Source organism: Cuculus canorus, chromosome 2 (genome assembly GCF_017976375.1).
Source record: "Cuculus canorus isolate bCucCan1 chromosome 2, bCucCan1.pri, whole genome shotgun sequence".
Lineage (NCBI taxonomy): Eukaryota > Metazoa > Chordata > Aves > Cuculiformes > Cuculidae > Cuculus > Cuculus canorus.
The window spans coordinates 69,905,885-69,921,812 of record NC_071402.1 but is presented as its reverse complement, the minus strand read 5'-3'; the positions used below and the strand labels follow the sequence as shown (position 1 = coordinate 69,921,812).

General features: G+C 40.1%; 1 protein-coding gene across 10 annotated transcripts in view; it reads left to right on the top strand.

Annotated features, from left to right (window-relative positions):
• LOC104061761 (pleckstrin homology domain-containing family G member 7) overlaps positions 1–15,928 on the top strand; it is a 40,016-nt gene that overhangs the window by 2,183 nt on the left and 21,905 nt on the right. For 3 of the 10 annotated variants that reach the window (XM_054060321.1, XM_054060326.1, XM_054060322.1), the window contains 5 exons: positions 3,814–6,742; positions 7,869–7,888; positions 12,461–12,588; positions 13,431–13,474; positions 15,234–15,329. In XM_054060321.1, the coding sequence (XP_053916296.1) occupies positions 6,038–6,742; positions 7,869–7,888; positions 12,461–12,588; positions 13,431–13,474; positions 15,234–15,329 (993 nt within the window). In that variant the 5' untranslated portion in view covers positions 3,814–6,037. Of the gene's footprint in view, positions 1–1,604; positions 1,897–3,813; positions 6,743–7,868; positions 7,889–12,460; positions 12,589–13,430; positions 13,475–15,233; positions 15,330–15,928 lie in introns of all 10 variants that reach the window. The other 7 variants (XM_054060323.1, XM_054060325.1, XM_054060318.1 and 4 more) reach the window with 6 other exon arrangements.

Below are 15,928 nucleotides of genomic sequence, written 5' to 3'. Positions count from 1 at the left end.
ACCTGCCTTTTGTTTCAGAGGTGACCTAACTGATATACCCAAGTTAAACTTTTTAGCAGTTTTCTTCCTGTCGTGGGTAGCTTTGCAGCTCTGGCCATTCTGTTACCAAGGTGGATACGTAGGCCTAACAGCTAGGCTGAAGCAAATAGCCCTCTTTCTTAGTGATAGTAGCCTGGTGATGGGTGAGCGAACTGCATTATGCCTATGAGCATGCCTTGTCAGGCATCAAAACACTGCCCGTGACCTCTTCTCACTGGATCTGGACCTCAACTGACCTGCGGTAACACAGTTTTTATGTGTGTTTGTAGCCCATGGGCTGTAACAATGTTGTTGATACATTTGAGCATTTAGTTTTCGGTCTGTGGATCTGCCCATTAGTGCTGTACTTCAGGATGCACTTTTCAGTGCTGCCTTTGGCCCAGTCTGCTGTAAAACTAACACACAGCCTTTTCTTTTCCTGCCCTTCTCCAGTCCCAGATGAACCTCCAATACGGTTAGTGATGAGAAGATGCTGGAGCAGGGGAAGGGTTAGTGCCAGAAACCGAAGAGAGCTCACAGGGAGATGAATGAAGCCTTTCTACCTTGTGCAGCCACTGCTCTGTATCTAGTTCCAAGGGTTCTGTTGCAGCTTGGTATTTAATAAACTGCATTATCTAGTGCGTGTCTTAGTCTTGCTGCACAACTGGAGTGCTTGGGACCTAGTGGCTTTGATGAGGAGAGCCCTATTTTGGAAGGCTCACTCAGGCTCTCCTCCTATGCAGGCAGTTAGCACAGGTCTCTCTGCCCTCGCTCTGAATATCTTCCTCAGGGAACATACCCAACTGTATCTGTATTGCTTTTCTGCTGATCTCCTTGGACACTTTCACCAAGTAGTTTTTTTCTCAGCATCAGCCCAGCTGGCAAACCCCAGCCTTCACTACTTTTTGTAACTGCCACAACTTTTAAAGAAAAAGAAAATAAATTGAGAGGAAAAGCAAAACCACTCAATACAGACCCAGTCTGTTCCTACAAGAGTGCAGCAGATGAGGTGCAATGCACAGCCTGATTTTTAAGGCCAGGTCTTGCTGCAAATCTGCCACAGACCCCACAGGACTGCAAAGACATGTGATTTGCCTCTCTTGTTTTGAAGGGCTATCAGGCAGCCATAAACATGTCACATATAAACTCAGAAGCTGCCTCTGGGTATTTGAGGGACCAAGCTGGGAGGAGTGCTCAGAAAGCATAATAGTTAGGTGAGTATGTTCAGGATAACCTCCAGAATTTGGTGTATTTGAAGTGGGACATAGTAGAGCCTGTTTCCAAACAGCTCCATCAATGAAGGGTTGGAAGAAGGAGAGTGGAACAAAGAAAGGTTTTTACGTCAGTGTAGAGAACACACAAGATTTTGAGGACAAACAGCCAAAAGGCTGGGGGCATTGTGATAGAAGGCCCCTTTGACTGATGTGCAAGAGACCTTTTGAGAGGTAACAGATAATCAGCACTCTGACTTTTTCTGGTACATGGAAAATACAACACAGATCCATCTATGAGCCTATCCTATGAGCTGGATGCAACCAGACCCCTAGCCAGCCAGATATAGCTGAGATGTTTTTTGTCTTTGCCAGCGTGTGAGAGACCTTTCTACTGCTGACAAGTGTAGAAACAATTTACATCTGGCACATGATCTGATACAGAACAAGAGAGAGACCCAGGGAAATACAAGAAAGAGCAATCGTAACAAAAGATGCTTGAAAACACAGGAAGAAAATTAAGGACTTTTCCAGCCAACTCTGATAGCCTATATATCTCTGGAGGACCTGCAGTGGCATTGCTAGAGGTACATAAACCTGGACCATGTAATTTTATTTCAAGACCTTACATCTTAAAGTGGTTGCCAATGGACAAAAGGCCTGCTAGGTGAGTTACTGCTAGAAGGAGGTCCACAACAAAGTTGTGAAGCACTTCTAGATAATGCTGCACTCATATCTATTTCTCTGCCCTGACACTAAGCTTCATTTGTGCTCTAGAGACCTGTTTAGAAAGATGAGCCTGAAGGCTATAGCTCAGCTTGAGTTTTGGGTTAGATAAAGTAGAAAACTATAAAGTATAAGAATTGCTTATCTCCTAAGAGGCAAGGCAGCAAAGCTGAGAACAGTTTTAGTCCACCTGGCTATAGTTAGTCCTCTGGTAAACAAGTAAGGCTGCCCTAATGCTAAGGCTAAACCAAATGAGAGGATAAGGAGCTGTACAGACAGTATTGGAGATCTGTGCATTTAAGAAGTGACTTGCCAGGTGAAAAAGAGTGGCTGGAGCAGCTGTCAGTCGAGTTAAGACGGAGCATGAGGTTTCAGTACACAGAGGCTTGGTAGCACAAGTAATATGTGAGTTCAGAAAGTGGCTGCAGAGGCCAGAGAGGACATCTGGCTATGTGTATTTCTGGGACAGCTGGGGAAGTAGGGCTGGAGAAAATGCTTAGGATAGATTTGGTTATGTACAAAGTTAGCAGAGATGTTTGACCTGAAGTAGCATCAAGATCCATAAGGGGGCACAGGTCTAGCTTGGAGATTAACCCTGGAAGGAGCTGCCTTGCAAACCCTGCAACTGTTTACAACACCATGACTAGGGCTGATTGATGGCAGCGTTAAAGTCCAGGTCAACAAAGGCCAACAAACTGAGACACTGACTGTGCTCAAAGTAGACTAGCAGGAAAAGATGCAGAAGAGAAAACCGATTTATATTAGCCTGAGATTGGAAGTATATTTTAGAGTAAATTAGTTGACAGAAAGCTGAGATTTGAGCATGAATGTTAGGAGGCCATTCACCTAATGTGACTTTATTTTAGAAAGTATGTGCAAGGTAACTGGAGTTTATCAGTTAAATGACTTGGTTACATTTGCTTCTGAAGATGGACATAGTTCACATAGGTTTGGCAAAGGTTTGGCTAGGATGAAGCTTGTAGTTGGAGTTAGGATGATGCCTGTTTGTAGAGGCAGTAGCTTATGTAACTGGAGAAGAGGAGGTGATAGGAGCCAGTTAAGTAAATGTATGTTGTGCAAGCTGAGAGAGGTACCTGTATAACTACAGTCAGGATTAAGAGGCAAGATAGGCAGTACAAGTGAATTCTAGGCAAAACGAGGGCAAGTGTTATTCCACCTAGATCTAAGAATAACCCCACAGGTTAAGCCAGAGAAGTGCTTAAACCTTTAAGAATATTTTTCATTCTGGATAAAGGAAGTTTGAGATAGTTTTCAATTTATAGCACCAGCAATTAGGAAGGAATTCTTTTTACGTAATTGCTGCTAAGTTGATATAAGTATGTTGATCACATTAAGGATAAGCCTCAGCTAGAATTAAAAGAAAAAAACATTACACACCTCCAGGTCTCAGTCAAAACTAATTGATTAAAAACTGATTTAAAAAAATATTTCTGACTAGCTACACCCACAGCCACCTAAACCAGTCCCATCACTGTGTGTCAGAGAAGAGTTCACACCAGCGCTGATGTCAGGCTTGCAGTCTAACTTCTTTCTCTTACTAATATTTACCAAACTGTCTCTCAAAAATGATCCCATGTGGCAGCTATCAAGGCCTAGGTATGGGTATTTGTGTTCACTTTCAATTCACCCAAACAAAGAATGCCAAAACCAATTCTGATTATTTCCAATGAGTTCTGCAATAGTACAAAATAGTGAATTACTAATGTTTGGGTGAACTCTTCAATACTAAATCTATCTGTGTTCAGAATTACTCAGATTGTTAGCACACTTGTTAAAATTAAAATCTGATTGTAACTAATGTAACTGAGGGATATATTGTTACTGTTCTTCCATGCAGAATGAAGGATGCACAGTTAGATCCAGCCAAATGCATCAAGACAAGGAAAAGTGTTATTGGAGGGGTGGAGACATTTCATCTGCTCCTGCAGCTTATTATATACTTGACTGAGATCTCTCTTGCCAAAATTTATCAATGTGAAAAGTACAAAAAAAAAAGAACTCTAAAGGGAATGAAGTTTAATAAGACATATGGATCATGTTACCTTTTGTAAACGGGCATTAAGCTTGAAGCCACTTCCGTCTGACCTGATAAACAAATCCCCTAGAAACAAATCTACAAGAAGAAAAACTAGTTCCCTATACTGGCATTCAGTAAGGAGGCTTTAAAAGAGAAAATATTACTGCTAAGCTTAGTATTGGTTAATCAAGCACTTGTTGAAAATTTGATTTACTTGCATGTGAAGAGAAAGTGACACAGTGGAATTTGGTAAATCTTCACCTCGCTACCTTGGTAAGTTTAATCATAGACACTAATTTTTCTGCATGTGTGTGGCATATATATCTGCATTTTTTAAAAGAATGTATTTTCTTTACAAATCTTTTACTGCTGGGAGATTCTACTCAAAAAAGTAAAACCTATAAAGTACTCATAAAAAAAGGCATAAGCTTCAACTTATTTTTAAAAAAAGAAGCTTGGTAAACTGAAAAGCAAAAAAAAATCCTATTTTTAATATAAGACTTCAATGAAAAGATATCTTTAATATTTTCTGTTTCTGTAACAGAACTCTATTTGCATGAATATCAGGAAGCTCCATGCCAACCTGCAAGATTCCGCAGGGGAAGAGGTAATTATTAAAAAATATAAAAGAAAAAAACCAACCAAAGAAAGAGATTGCCTGACCAGACAATGATCAGTCTTTATTATTTCATTATGTAGCTTAGATGTGGTTGTAAGTCACAAAATAAAAGTCTTGAAAGATTAGAAAGCATCAACAGCAAATCTCACAGCAATAGTATGCAACCATATTTTTGCTCAGAAGTAGAAAATAGTGATAATGTCTCATTATTGTCATTCATGAGAGACCTTGAATGTGATTTTGTAGTGCTTCCTCATTTTAATGAACATACATGTTAATTAGCCTTTATCTGTTAAAGAGGAATGAATAGTTACTAATATATTCATGGCTATTCACTACAGTTGTGAAGAAAGCCATTTCCATCATAGCAATGTGTTTTTTCTTCCTGTAAACATTTGAATGGTTGCCTTCTAATGGCTGAAGAGTTTGTAAAAAACAATACTTTGAACTAGCAAACTGCATGAAATAATTTGTTTCCGATCATTTTATAAATCAATCTGATGACACTATATAATTAGACAAAAATCATATTCCATCTGTGATATTCAATAGCTCAAGAAAAAAGTCAACATATGTTTAAAACAATTCTGATAAATAAAAGTGCTGAGAGAAGGCAGCAATCATGAACAGGTTTAATATTCCTCTTAGAAAGCAAAGAAGATGAATTAAAGAAGAGGTTGAATTAATAATTTTCATTTATGTCTTGAAATGTCAGTCCAGTTTTGTAGAGACTAGTCATCAAAATACCTTAATACAGAGCTCCATGAATCACAGAACCTAAGGTTATTTACTGATCGATCAGCAGATAAGTTGTTTTGGCAAACTGTCGTCTTCATTATTTGATTACAATATATGTTTACTATAAAATATTTTCCTGTTGAAAAGAAAAGCAAGAGTGATTAGACTCACCTTACATAACTGTTAAGTTCTATTTGCTTAAGCATGCAGCAAGTAATTAGTATTTGTATATAAACCATTTTGCAGCCAGTAGGAGTCTTGAGAGTTAGTGACTTCATTTTTATGCCATGTACAGCAGTATTAGAGTCTCGCTAATCGATGTGGGAGGGGCAACAGGAAATTAGGTGGCAGCAGCGCCAGATGACCAGAGTTCCTCATTACAAAGTTAGTCTTTATCAACTAATTAGTTCTGTTGACTGATCCTGACACTGCTTGCACAAAGTCAGTGACTGTTTAAAAAGGTTGCTGAAATAGGTTCCTGAAGCTGTTGAAACCTGCATTTAAGCAAGATTCAAAGCACAGGCAATTGTTTCTGTACTAGTGCATATATCTACATTATTTTGTTTAGATTTTTTTCCACTTGCATATCCTCCCATATAAAAATCCATACAGCAAGTTTCTAAGAACCATTTCCAATCATCTCTTGTCAATGCACAAAGCTATAAATCTTTATGCTGCAAATAAAGAATGCAACAACCAAGCTCTGATTATTCTCCGGACCTGGTTGAAGAAACCTGCATCAGCACGGAACTTCTAAACAGGGAAGCTGTACTTCATAAAGAAAATGTTTCTTTGTCTGGAAGCAGCCACCCAGAAGATGTGTTCAGTCCCTGCGAAACACAGGCAGTCTCAGTTTGTATGGACACCAATATGCCTCCAGATGGCTACATTCGCAGACGAGTTTATACAGAGTCTTCACGTCTGAAGGTCCCCACAGAGGAGTGCATTGGGAACTACCAAGCACCTTTCCAGTTTGACCGGCATGCTTTGGCCAGAATTTCTACTTCCCCAACTTTAAGGCGCCTAAGGATGTCCTCTGCCTCACAAGCACTATCATTTCAGGACAGCTCTGACACAGCTCAGCTGGGGAATCAAAAGGAATACACCGGCTCTCTCCACCACATTTGTAAGAGTCCACCTCGGTGCACTACAGCTTCCTCATTGTCACTGCCTTCTTGTGTCCATGCAAAATTACTGTCTTGCAAAGCCAAGTCTGAGACAACTATAGCAGATCCAGAGTCTTCCAGCTCCAGATCAAAGTTGCCAAGCCAAAAAGATCCTCTCAGCAATGGTAGTCCCAATGAGACACTCAAAAACTCTTGGAGACCCAACTCTGCTACGCTGCCTAGGAGTTTTCCCTACCCCAGCCCTACGCTACAGGAAGGTGTCCAGGTAAGCGGAATGGGACAATGCAACCTCCTTTTCGGTCTTGCGTATTCAGTGCTGGTCCATCATGGCCCAGTGCATAAATAAAACTATAGTTCTTAAACTAAACTACAATCTGGCCATAGTTCCTTTGATACAACAGTCCAACTTCTACGCTTAGCAGGAAGGGAGATTTTTCCTTCCAAGTCAGCAAGAGACATTGGTTCCAGTCTTCCTTCTTGGTGGTCAGGTTGGCCTAGTTTGCTGCTGCACATGGCCACTCTTTCCTACCTCTGTTCATTCTCCCTGCGGCTGTATAACTGTTCATGGGGCTATGAAAGAACAAGACTAAGTAATTTAACCAGTTCTAGTTTGGGTTTTAGAAGATTATTTTATTTCTGGGATTCTTCAGCCAAGTTCTTCCTAATTCAGGGCGGTTCTCTATTCTGCTTTACTGAACAGCATTACTAACCCCAACAAAACCAATAATGATGTCATTTGAGGTGGTTGAGCCAAATTTAAGGTTTGCTACTACCAAAGGAAGATGCCCCATTCTATTCCACTTACCTAGCTCTGCCACTCACCAGCCTCCTCCATTTTTATGTTCAGTTCCATGAATGAGCAGGCAATTGTGCAATCTTTTCTTAAAAAAAAAAAAAAAAAACACTGGTCCAGTAAGTACCAGCATCAATAAAGAGAAATAAGCAAGGGAGGAGCTAGCTCTCCATATTTCCCCACTGGCAAACTCCTGTTCAGCTATCTCCCATAATTTCACCCCCAAAACAAAAGGAGAGGCATTGCATAAGCTGTTAGGTCTGCTTTCAAAGACCTTGCGTTACTTATACAAGCGGTTAAATTTGGACACATTCTTGACTCCGTCCTTATGCAAAGCACCTACACGCATATTTCCCCTAACAAGGAGGGTGTCAAATAGATGTATAGCTCTTTTCTAACCTTTTAGCTTTGGCATACAGACAAAAAGCTATTTTTGCCCCCTTCTAATAAAGAAAACATTTGGGATTCTTTGTGTAACTCCACAACAGCAGAAATAATTAATGAATGACAAAGTATATGTAGTACAGTTCTCTGAACAAATGAGTACCTGCTTGCTCCCTTTCTGATCAATTAACGAGAATATCTCATTTTCTTTCAGAGTGGATTGCCTATGCAAAGGTATGCATATATTTGGTTTATTTTAGTCTAAGTTTCACTTCTGTACATTTTTATGGATTCACTTCACTCTAAGACAAAACTGGACAGTGAAGCATTCATGTGTAAGTCAACTTTAATTTGTAGATTTGCTTTGTCAATTGCCTGTCACCAGCTTGTTAAACTATACTTTTTAATGAGGTTTTCTTTCAAAGGTGGTCCTCTCACTGACATGTTCAGCTGTATTTCACACAGTATTTCAGATGGACCTTCAGAGAGCTCTGCACTAGAAACTAACTACCAAAAGGTCTGGCCGTTGGGATTAGCAGTGTCAAATTTCAGCTTGAAGAATGCGAAACATCTCATAATCTTGAGTGACATTCTTCAAAGCCTTGTGGGAGGGAAAAGGGAGCAAAGAATCTAGCAGAATAGCTTGATGCTGTTCTCATAGGTGAGAAAAGCAGATCTAGAACTGCTACTGGATGGGGGGATTTGTTAATCCTACAAACTAAGAATACTTGAATTTTACAAGTTAGTGCAGGGAAGATAAGGTGCTGTGTACTGTAGATCTATGCCATGGACTGCATCAAGCTTTTACAAGCAATTATTAGAAAGTAAACGCTTGATTAGAAATGAGTTTGAATTGGCCATGTTTGTTTCCTTAAGACGGTCAAATGATTGCAGGAGGGAAATGAATTATTATTTTCTACTTACACAAGGAAGTAGAAGGTAGTACCTCCCTTACTAACCATAGCTCTCACTGATGTTGTAATGTTCACTCTACTGTATGATCCCCTTGAAGATTTCAGGTGGGGCAAGCAGGTGAGTGAGGTTTATTAAATGCACTAGCACTGGTAGGCAAGTCTTGGGGAAGGCAGAAGTAGCCTCACAACGAACATCAATACACTGCTTTTTTGACTATACCATAATATGTTTTGCTTGTCAAGGCAGTAGACATCATTAGCTGAGCTGTATCTCCTCTTCTTCCTGATATTTACTCATTTTTTCAGGCAAAAGTTCTGTTATATCCAACAGTTTACAAAGAGGTCTGTGTTTCAAGCACATTTATGTCTGGGACTGGGTGAATTGGAGCAGGCTGATACAGTCATCACACAATGCAGTTCCCTAGACAAAGCTTAACAAATGTCTGCATCTGAAATCACATGTTCACTGTAGAAGACACCTTGCAGATTATCTAAATTTTTGTGATTTCCAACCCACTCTTTAGCATTTTGAATATACAATGTAGATGGGGAGAGAGACATCTTTGCAAGGAGGGGATAGAGATATCTTTGCATCTCAGTGTGAAAACAGGTGATCTGTAAGTGTTATGGGAAGAATGTGCTCTGTTCAACTCAAAACTATAATACACAAGCAGATCTCACCGACAGGGTGAAGATTTGTGTGATCTGTAGCAAATTTCAGGGAAGAATTCAAAGAATACTGAATGCAAATGGCTAAACTGGAGAACATCAAATATTTACTGTACATACTTCTTGGTGCCACTTGCCTAGCAGCTTCAGAGGGAAGCCACTATATGCCAGCTCAGATATTTGGTCTGGTTGTCTATCCAGACACATTTTAAAATCAAGAAATCACACAAGGAACAATACAGGTTTGTTCCATATCCACCAGCAGGAAAGACTGACAAAAAGGGTTTGGATTATGCTTTCTACTTTTTGTCTTGACCAATATTAGAATCATAGATTCACCAGGTTGGAAAAGACCTTTTGGATCATTGAGTCCAACCATTCCTATCTGCCACTAAGCCATGTCCCTGAGCACCTTGTCTACCTGTCTTTTAAATGCTGCCAGGGATGGTGACTCAACCCCCTTCCTGGGCAGCCTCTGCCAGTGCCCAATGACCCTTTCAGTGAAATTTTTTTTTCTGATATCCAGTCTGAACCTACCCTGGTGCAGCTTGAGGCCATTAAATATTAGAATATGCAGAATTATAAAACAAAAATTACCAGTTTCTCCTTTAAACTTCTTTTCATCGAGTTGAATTTGGTCCAAAGTCTGAGCAAAGGCTTTATTCAGCCCCTCCTTTATCCAGATCATTAGTCCAATTCCTTACAACTAATACCTACCTTCTTACCACAGCTAGAGAAAACTGCTGAAATGTCAGATCATTCTCTCTGTCTACAAGCACATTGGGACAGTTGGCAACGCTCCTCCAAGACTGACTTGTATGATCTCCTAGGGTAAAAACATCCATTCACCCTTCAGTCTCTTCTCCCTGCTCCAGGGCTTTACTTTCAATAGCTTTTCTTAAAGCAGCAGTGCTCATCTGAAGCAGCCTTCCCCCCAGAGCCCTCAGTCAGGAATGCCAGTATATCTCTGTTAACATGACAACATGCTGAATTGATGCTGATTAAAAATGATCAGCTGAAATAATTAAACAAAAAGGACCGTGGAGGCAGCACAGAGAGGTGTGTGTGGTGCAGACAGTGAGTTGCTAAAGGCAACGCTTCCGTGGAAGGAAATGTTGATAAAACAAACATTTCAGTTTAGTCTAAGCTCATTTTCTCCTTGTCCTGTTCAGTTTGTCAGAGACTGGGTGCAAAACTTTCCTAAAGACAGCCTTCTAAAGAAGAGTCTTCTCAGTAACTAATGAGGCAGCTCCTTTTGAATGAGTTGAGGGAGATGTGATCATCTAACTTGAAGTGGCTAGACTCCAGCTTCAAAATGTATTCTGCAATTGAAGAGTGCTAGATGCTTTAAAAATCAATAATACATTGCAAAATGTTGTTGGGAATCCAAACTGAAATAAATCTCCTGAACTTTCTAGTACAGGGATGGCAACTTTTAGAACTATCCTTGTATTTTATTGCAGCATCTGGCTTGTATAATAATCCAGCTGCCGAGGAGATTGGATGGTGAAATCACTAGAGGTTTCAGAAGAATTTTAATAGAATTGTTAGCAACACATTAAATCTGCACTGGGTAGCACTCAGTGCACCTCATCAGGAAGCGGTCTCCCTTGCACTGGTGTGGACTTGCAGATAACCAAAACCAGATCCCATCCATAAAAGTTCTCAAACTGCATGTTAGGTTCAATTTAATGAGAAAGATCAGTATTTCATTGTAAATCCCTGAAGTTAAATAAACAGATCCTCTATCCCCGTTCAGTAGGACTACCAGAAAATGAAAAGCTTTCAGAGAACTCGTGTGTTGCACATTGTAAACTCCTCAACACTTAATTTTCAAGCCTTAATATGACCGTGTTTCAAGTGTTACAAGTGTTAAAGCCCCAGGTCTGGCCCTTCAGCCAGCCTACAGCCTTCTCTGGTTTTAAGAAGAGTCTTTCTTTTCATCTATGCAATTCAATTGGTTTAGCTAAGGCAATTGCAAGCAATGTCACTGTCTGGTTGTAATAAAAAGCATAATCTCCATGTCCTGCTATATATATCAAATCCCAGTTCTTTACCTCAGGGCTCATCTGCCAGCTGGTAAATTGTCAAGTGACTATTCATGCACTAACGGGGAAAAAAATGCCTACCAGGTTTCACATCATGTGTTGGCAAGTGGCTAAATGTTTACAGCAAGGTTGTCTGCCTAGACAAAAGGTAATAAGAGTTACACTTAACTGACCAAAAATATCATACACAATAAATGGTGACTAAAAAAGAGAATTTTTATATGTGCACAAATGCTTCATGTCTCCTCCCTCAGCTGCCCTTTGATGCAGTCTTTGTGCATTAAACAGTTGAAGACAGCAAAACTACGGGCACCATCACTTTACAGCGGTATACTAACACTTATAATTACTTATCGATATGAGTTGTTAAGAAAATCCAAAAAGGCTTTTGATGTGTACCTTTGATGTTTTTGATGTGTGATGTTGATAATTTCTGTATTTGAATGCAGGCAGCCTCTGGCACACACACAGTGTTGGATACAGAATGCCTGTCACTCCACTCGATGGATTTATATCCTGGACAGTGCCTTCCATTAGTAACAAAAATAGCTGGAAAGTGACATTTGTTTTCAGTGAGCAGGGCCACTAAGTGATATAACATCCAAAACACAAAACATTTGAATTAGCAGAAAAATGCCATAAAGGTTTAGAAAGAAAATAGCAAAAACTAGCCAAAAGGTTAAATATTTAAAAAAAAAACCACACAAAACCCAAACAACTGAACATTTAAACTGCTTCATTTGTATGCTATCTTTTCTTGAAATCATCTGAGTTATACGAAGGTTAAAAGTAATGGCAACTCACATATCAGCTAGGGACATGATATTAAATGGCTCCTTTGGATTCCAGTGCCAAGACATAGATTCTGAATTATTGACTCACTTTTTGCCTAGTCTCAGAAGAACCCAGAGGTTCTCTAAGTAGCTATTATCTGAGGCAAGCCATGGCCATAAGCACCTTGATCTCAGCAACAATCTGGAATTGGAAAGATAATTATATATTTGCTGTCAATCACTGAAATCTTCTACTCATTGTTCCTTTAACACACTATGTCATAGCTAAAGTGATTTGGTATTTTAGTTCATTTCCTCCTATATCAGAAAGGAGAACTTCAGAAATTTCCTCTGCAGCCATGAACAGAAAGAGATGATGTGTGTTGTTGTTGCGTCTCACAGATCAGCCGAGCGCAGGCGTAGCTCCGTGGTAGTGAGCTTGCCAGGACTCGAGGTGTTCCCTGGAGACCTCCTGGTGTCAGACAGTGCCATGGACTACCTGCCCCATGCAGCCCTGCTGCTAAGCGCAGGTCAGACACAGGGTGGGGTTTGCTTGTCTGAGTCCAACAACAGCCATGACTAAACCATGTGTGGGGGGGGGGTGGGAAGGGAGGATCAGTGCCACAGCCACACGCAAGGCAGTACAGCCTCCCCAGCAGATTCTCTTACCACACATCAAAGTGACTGCAGCACTAATTTTAAAATTCACCCCAGTTTACTTTTTTTGCCTGAATTTTATTGTTGAGTGCAAAATGTAAAAGGTAGATGAGGGAGGCAGGACATGGATCACTTCCCTCCTCTGCAGGCTAGGAGCAACCAGAGCTCCAGCCAGGATCTCCATCTGCAAACAGTTGAGTTAAGAATTCCTACCTATACCTTCAAGCAGAAGAAAGACAATGGCCCGTGCCACCCTCTCCAGTAGTGCTCGTGAGGGTAGTTGACCCAACTCATGCCTAGAGGATGCTCATAAGGCCTTCCAAAACCAAAACATAGACCTGCAAGCAATTTCCACAAATATCTGTTGTGGAGTGGAGTATAGTATAGTGTGCAGTGTGATAGCTACAGACCAGAAGGTACTGGTGACCAGAAGTCAAATTTTTTTAAATAAATCAAGGTCATGACCAGCAGTTTTATGAAAGCAAACAAGGCAGCCATCACCAGAAAGAATGACCAAGGCCTTCAAAATCCAAAATGAGAAAGTTTCAGTTGTGATTCCAGTCCAATGTGCGGCAGTCCAATGACAGTACTAAATCTGAGCCAAGTAGAGTGTAGTATAATAGGCTTCACCTAAAAAAAAAAAAAAATATCTATAAATAACAGTTTTATTTTTAACTATTTGTTTCTTTACTGATAACATATTTTTTTAACCCAGTAGAGTCCAAGAAGTCAAGATGGCCATTTGCCAAAAAAGGAGTTGTGAGTATTTCATCACTTTTTTTTTTTTCTTTTGTTGATCTTTACTTCTTCCAGAGCTAAGCTCTGGTTTAAAAGAGTTTCTTTACTTTACTACCCTTCAAGAAAGGTAGTCAGCAGGTGAGCTGAACTCAGAGGTCTCAGCCCACCCTGGGACTGCTTCAATTAATCTCCAGTGAAGGTATGGTGGCTCCCGTGCAGCCACTAATGTTCTACACGTGATGCACATGAAAACACAGTCAGCGCCACTGCTCCCCATCCTCATGGCAGGTGGGAGGAGAGGTGCGCTTGGCACCAAGAGGGGAGAGTAAGGAGGGAAAAGCAGGAGATCCCATTCAAGGTGTTCAGTGGTGGCAGCAGAGCCACTGCAGCTCCCTGGTATAAGAGAGCACAAGGTGGGTAAGTCAGTACATTGTTGCTATGACCACATTGTATCTGGTATTTTCTCCATGCCCACCTAGACCTTTAGGGCTTTGGAGAACCTGCCTAAGTTCCACTCACATGGAAGGGAACTTGGCTTTACCTTTCAAAGTAGCTTTTAAAATGCTTTCTTAGGCCTTTTCTGTCCTTGTGGGCACCCTCACACTCTCCAGTAAAAACACACACACCAAAGTACTTCACTTAATTTCCTTGTCTAACACATTTCTTTGTCTTTCCCAGTTATGACAATTTTAACTTACTATGGTATCTGAATTTCCTTTTTGAGTGTCATTCATCTTTCAAAAAGTTCTCACTTCATTTGATAGCATTTCCGTAACATTTGAAGGCGACTGGCCTAAAACTGAGAATTTTTAAATTCAGCAAAGTATTTTAAATTTTCTATAAAATGCAGTTGATATTTAGCCAAAAGTTATTTCTAAGACTATTAAATGCCATAAAATTTAATTTATGAAGATGCATTCACTATTGCACTCATTAAGTGTGTGTATATATAATTGTATTATTGTTTCTGCTCCATTTCAAAACTAAGAGTTGAGCTTAAATTCTGAATTCAAACACATATTTCAAAATTAGCTTGAGTTCAGTGCTTAAAGTTCAGACAATAGAAATCCATGAAGCGTAAGTATACAGGTCCAGAGAGCAGATAAAACTTAAGCAAGCGCTTTGTAAGTCTGTGCTAATAGCACTAAACTTGAGTTCATAAATATTGGTTGAACTTTTTACATGACGCTGTCAGTCTGAAAACCAAAGCCAAATCACAAACAAAGCCAAATCAAAAACAATTGTTTTTATTTCATGATCCCTCACACAAACTCCTCCTGCTCTTTAAGCTTTCTAAAAACTGACTCTATAGACACTACCTTACAGCTGACCAAAGAAGCTTTTTCAATATGTAGCTCAAAAAAAAACACAATAAAAAAAACACAACCCAAAAAAGTTTGTATACCTATGGCAGGAAGATGATTTCAACCATGAATTTGTTGTTTTCTATTTCTGACAGTGCTGAAGGAAGCAAAATATTTTATTTGTTCTGTCTGCTGGGAGTAGCCCATTGTCTGCTACCATACAAATTATTTGCCATGTCAAGGGCTTCTGTGTTAGATAAATAAGATCTTACAAACCCACATTTAAACCACAAACACACCGTACCCATAGCTACAAATAAACCTGCCATCACTGCCTTATCTCTGGAAATATGAGGAAATCACTCAGTTAAAGGCAAGTTCCTTACAGACCAGCGCAAGCTTACTGAGCTGTGTAAACTTTTAATTGGCCTTTAAGCCCCGTGATTCATACAGTGAGGTTTTTTGTCTTTCAACAGGGTAAAGACAAACAGAAGCAAGCATCTGATCTGGAAAACTGTCTTTCAACCATTAAGATCATAGACTGCAGCACATATGATTTTTTCTGCTTTAAGGTATGAAAATACTCAGTATACTGTACCAAGGATCCTTAAAGATGGGGATAAGAAAATTGTGGTCTTTTCAAGTTAGTGTTTTTTGCTACATTAATCTGGATATGAGACCTTTCTGCAAAATTAATACATAAGCATAAGGTATATTTGTGTTGTTTGCAGTGGAAGGTTGAGGGGAATACTGTGAATGTCATAGGTCATTAGTAAGGGCCCTCACAACTACTTGGATTTTGCCAGGCTTCCAGACCACCCTAGATCAAGGAGGTACCACCTTCAGAAAAAGAGAAGAAGGCATCAAGACAACCCTATCAGAATTGCCTGCAGATTTAAGGAAAGAAATTGCAGGATCTCAGAGATGCTAAATGGGGCACGGTCACCCCCACTGCTGCCTTAGGGGTGTGTGGAGAAGTGGCGGCGTAGAGGTCAGTGCAAATACCAAGGCTGAGCTGCAGAAATTCCACCAAAGCCTATCTGCCATATAAGCAAGGCTCCTGCCTCCAGGGCACCCTGACCATAGAAACACCAAGCTTGGGCTACCAGGGTGATGTTCAGATATTTGACACCTAACACCATCCTGTCTCCAAGGCAAAGCTTTTGTTTCT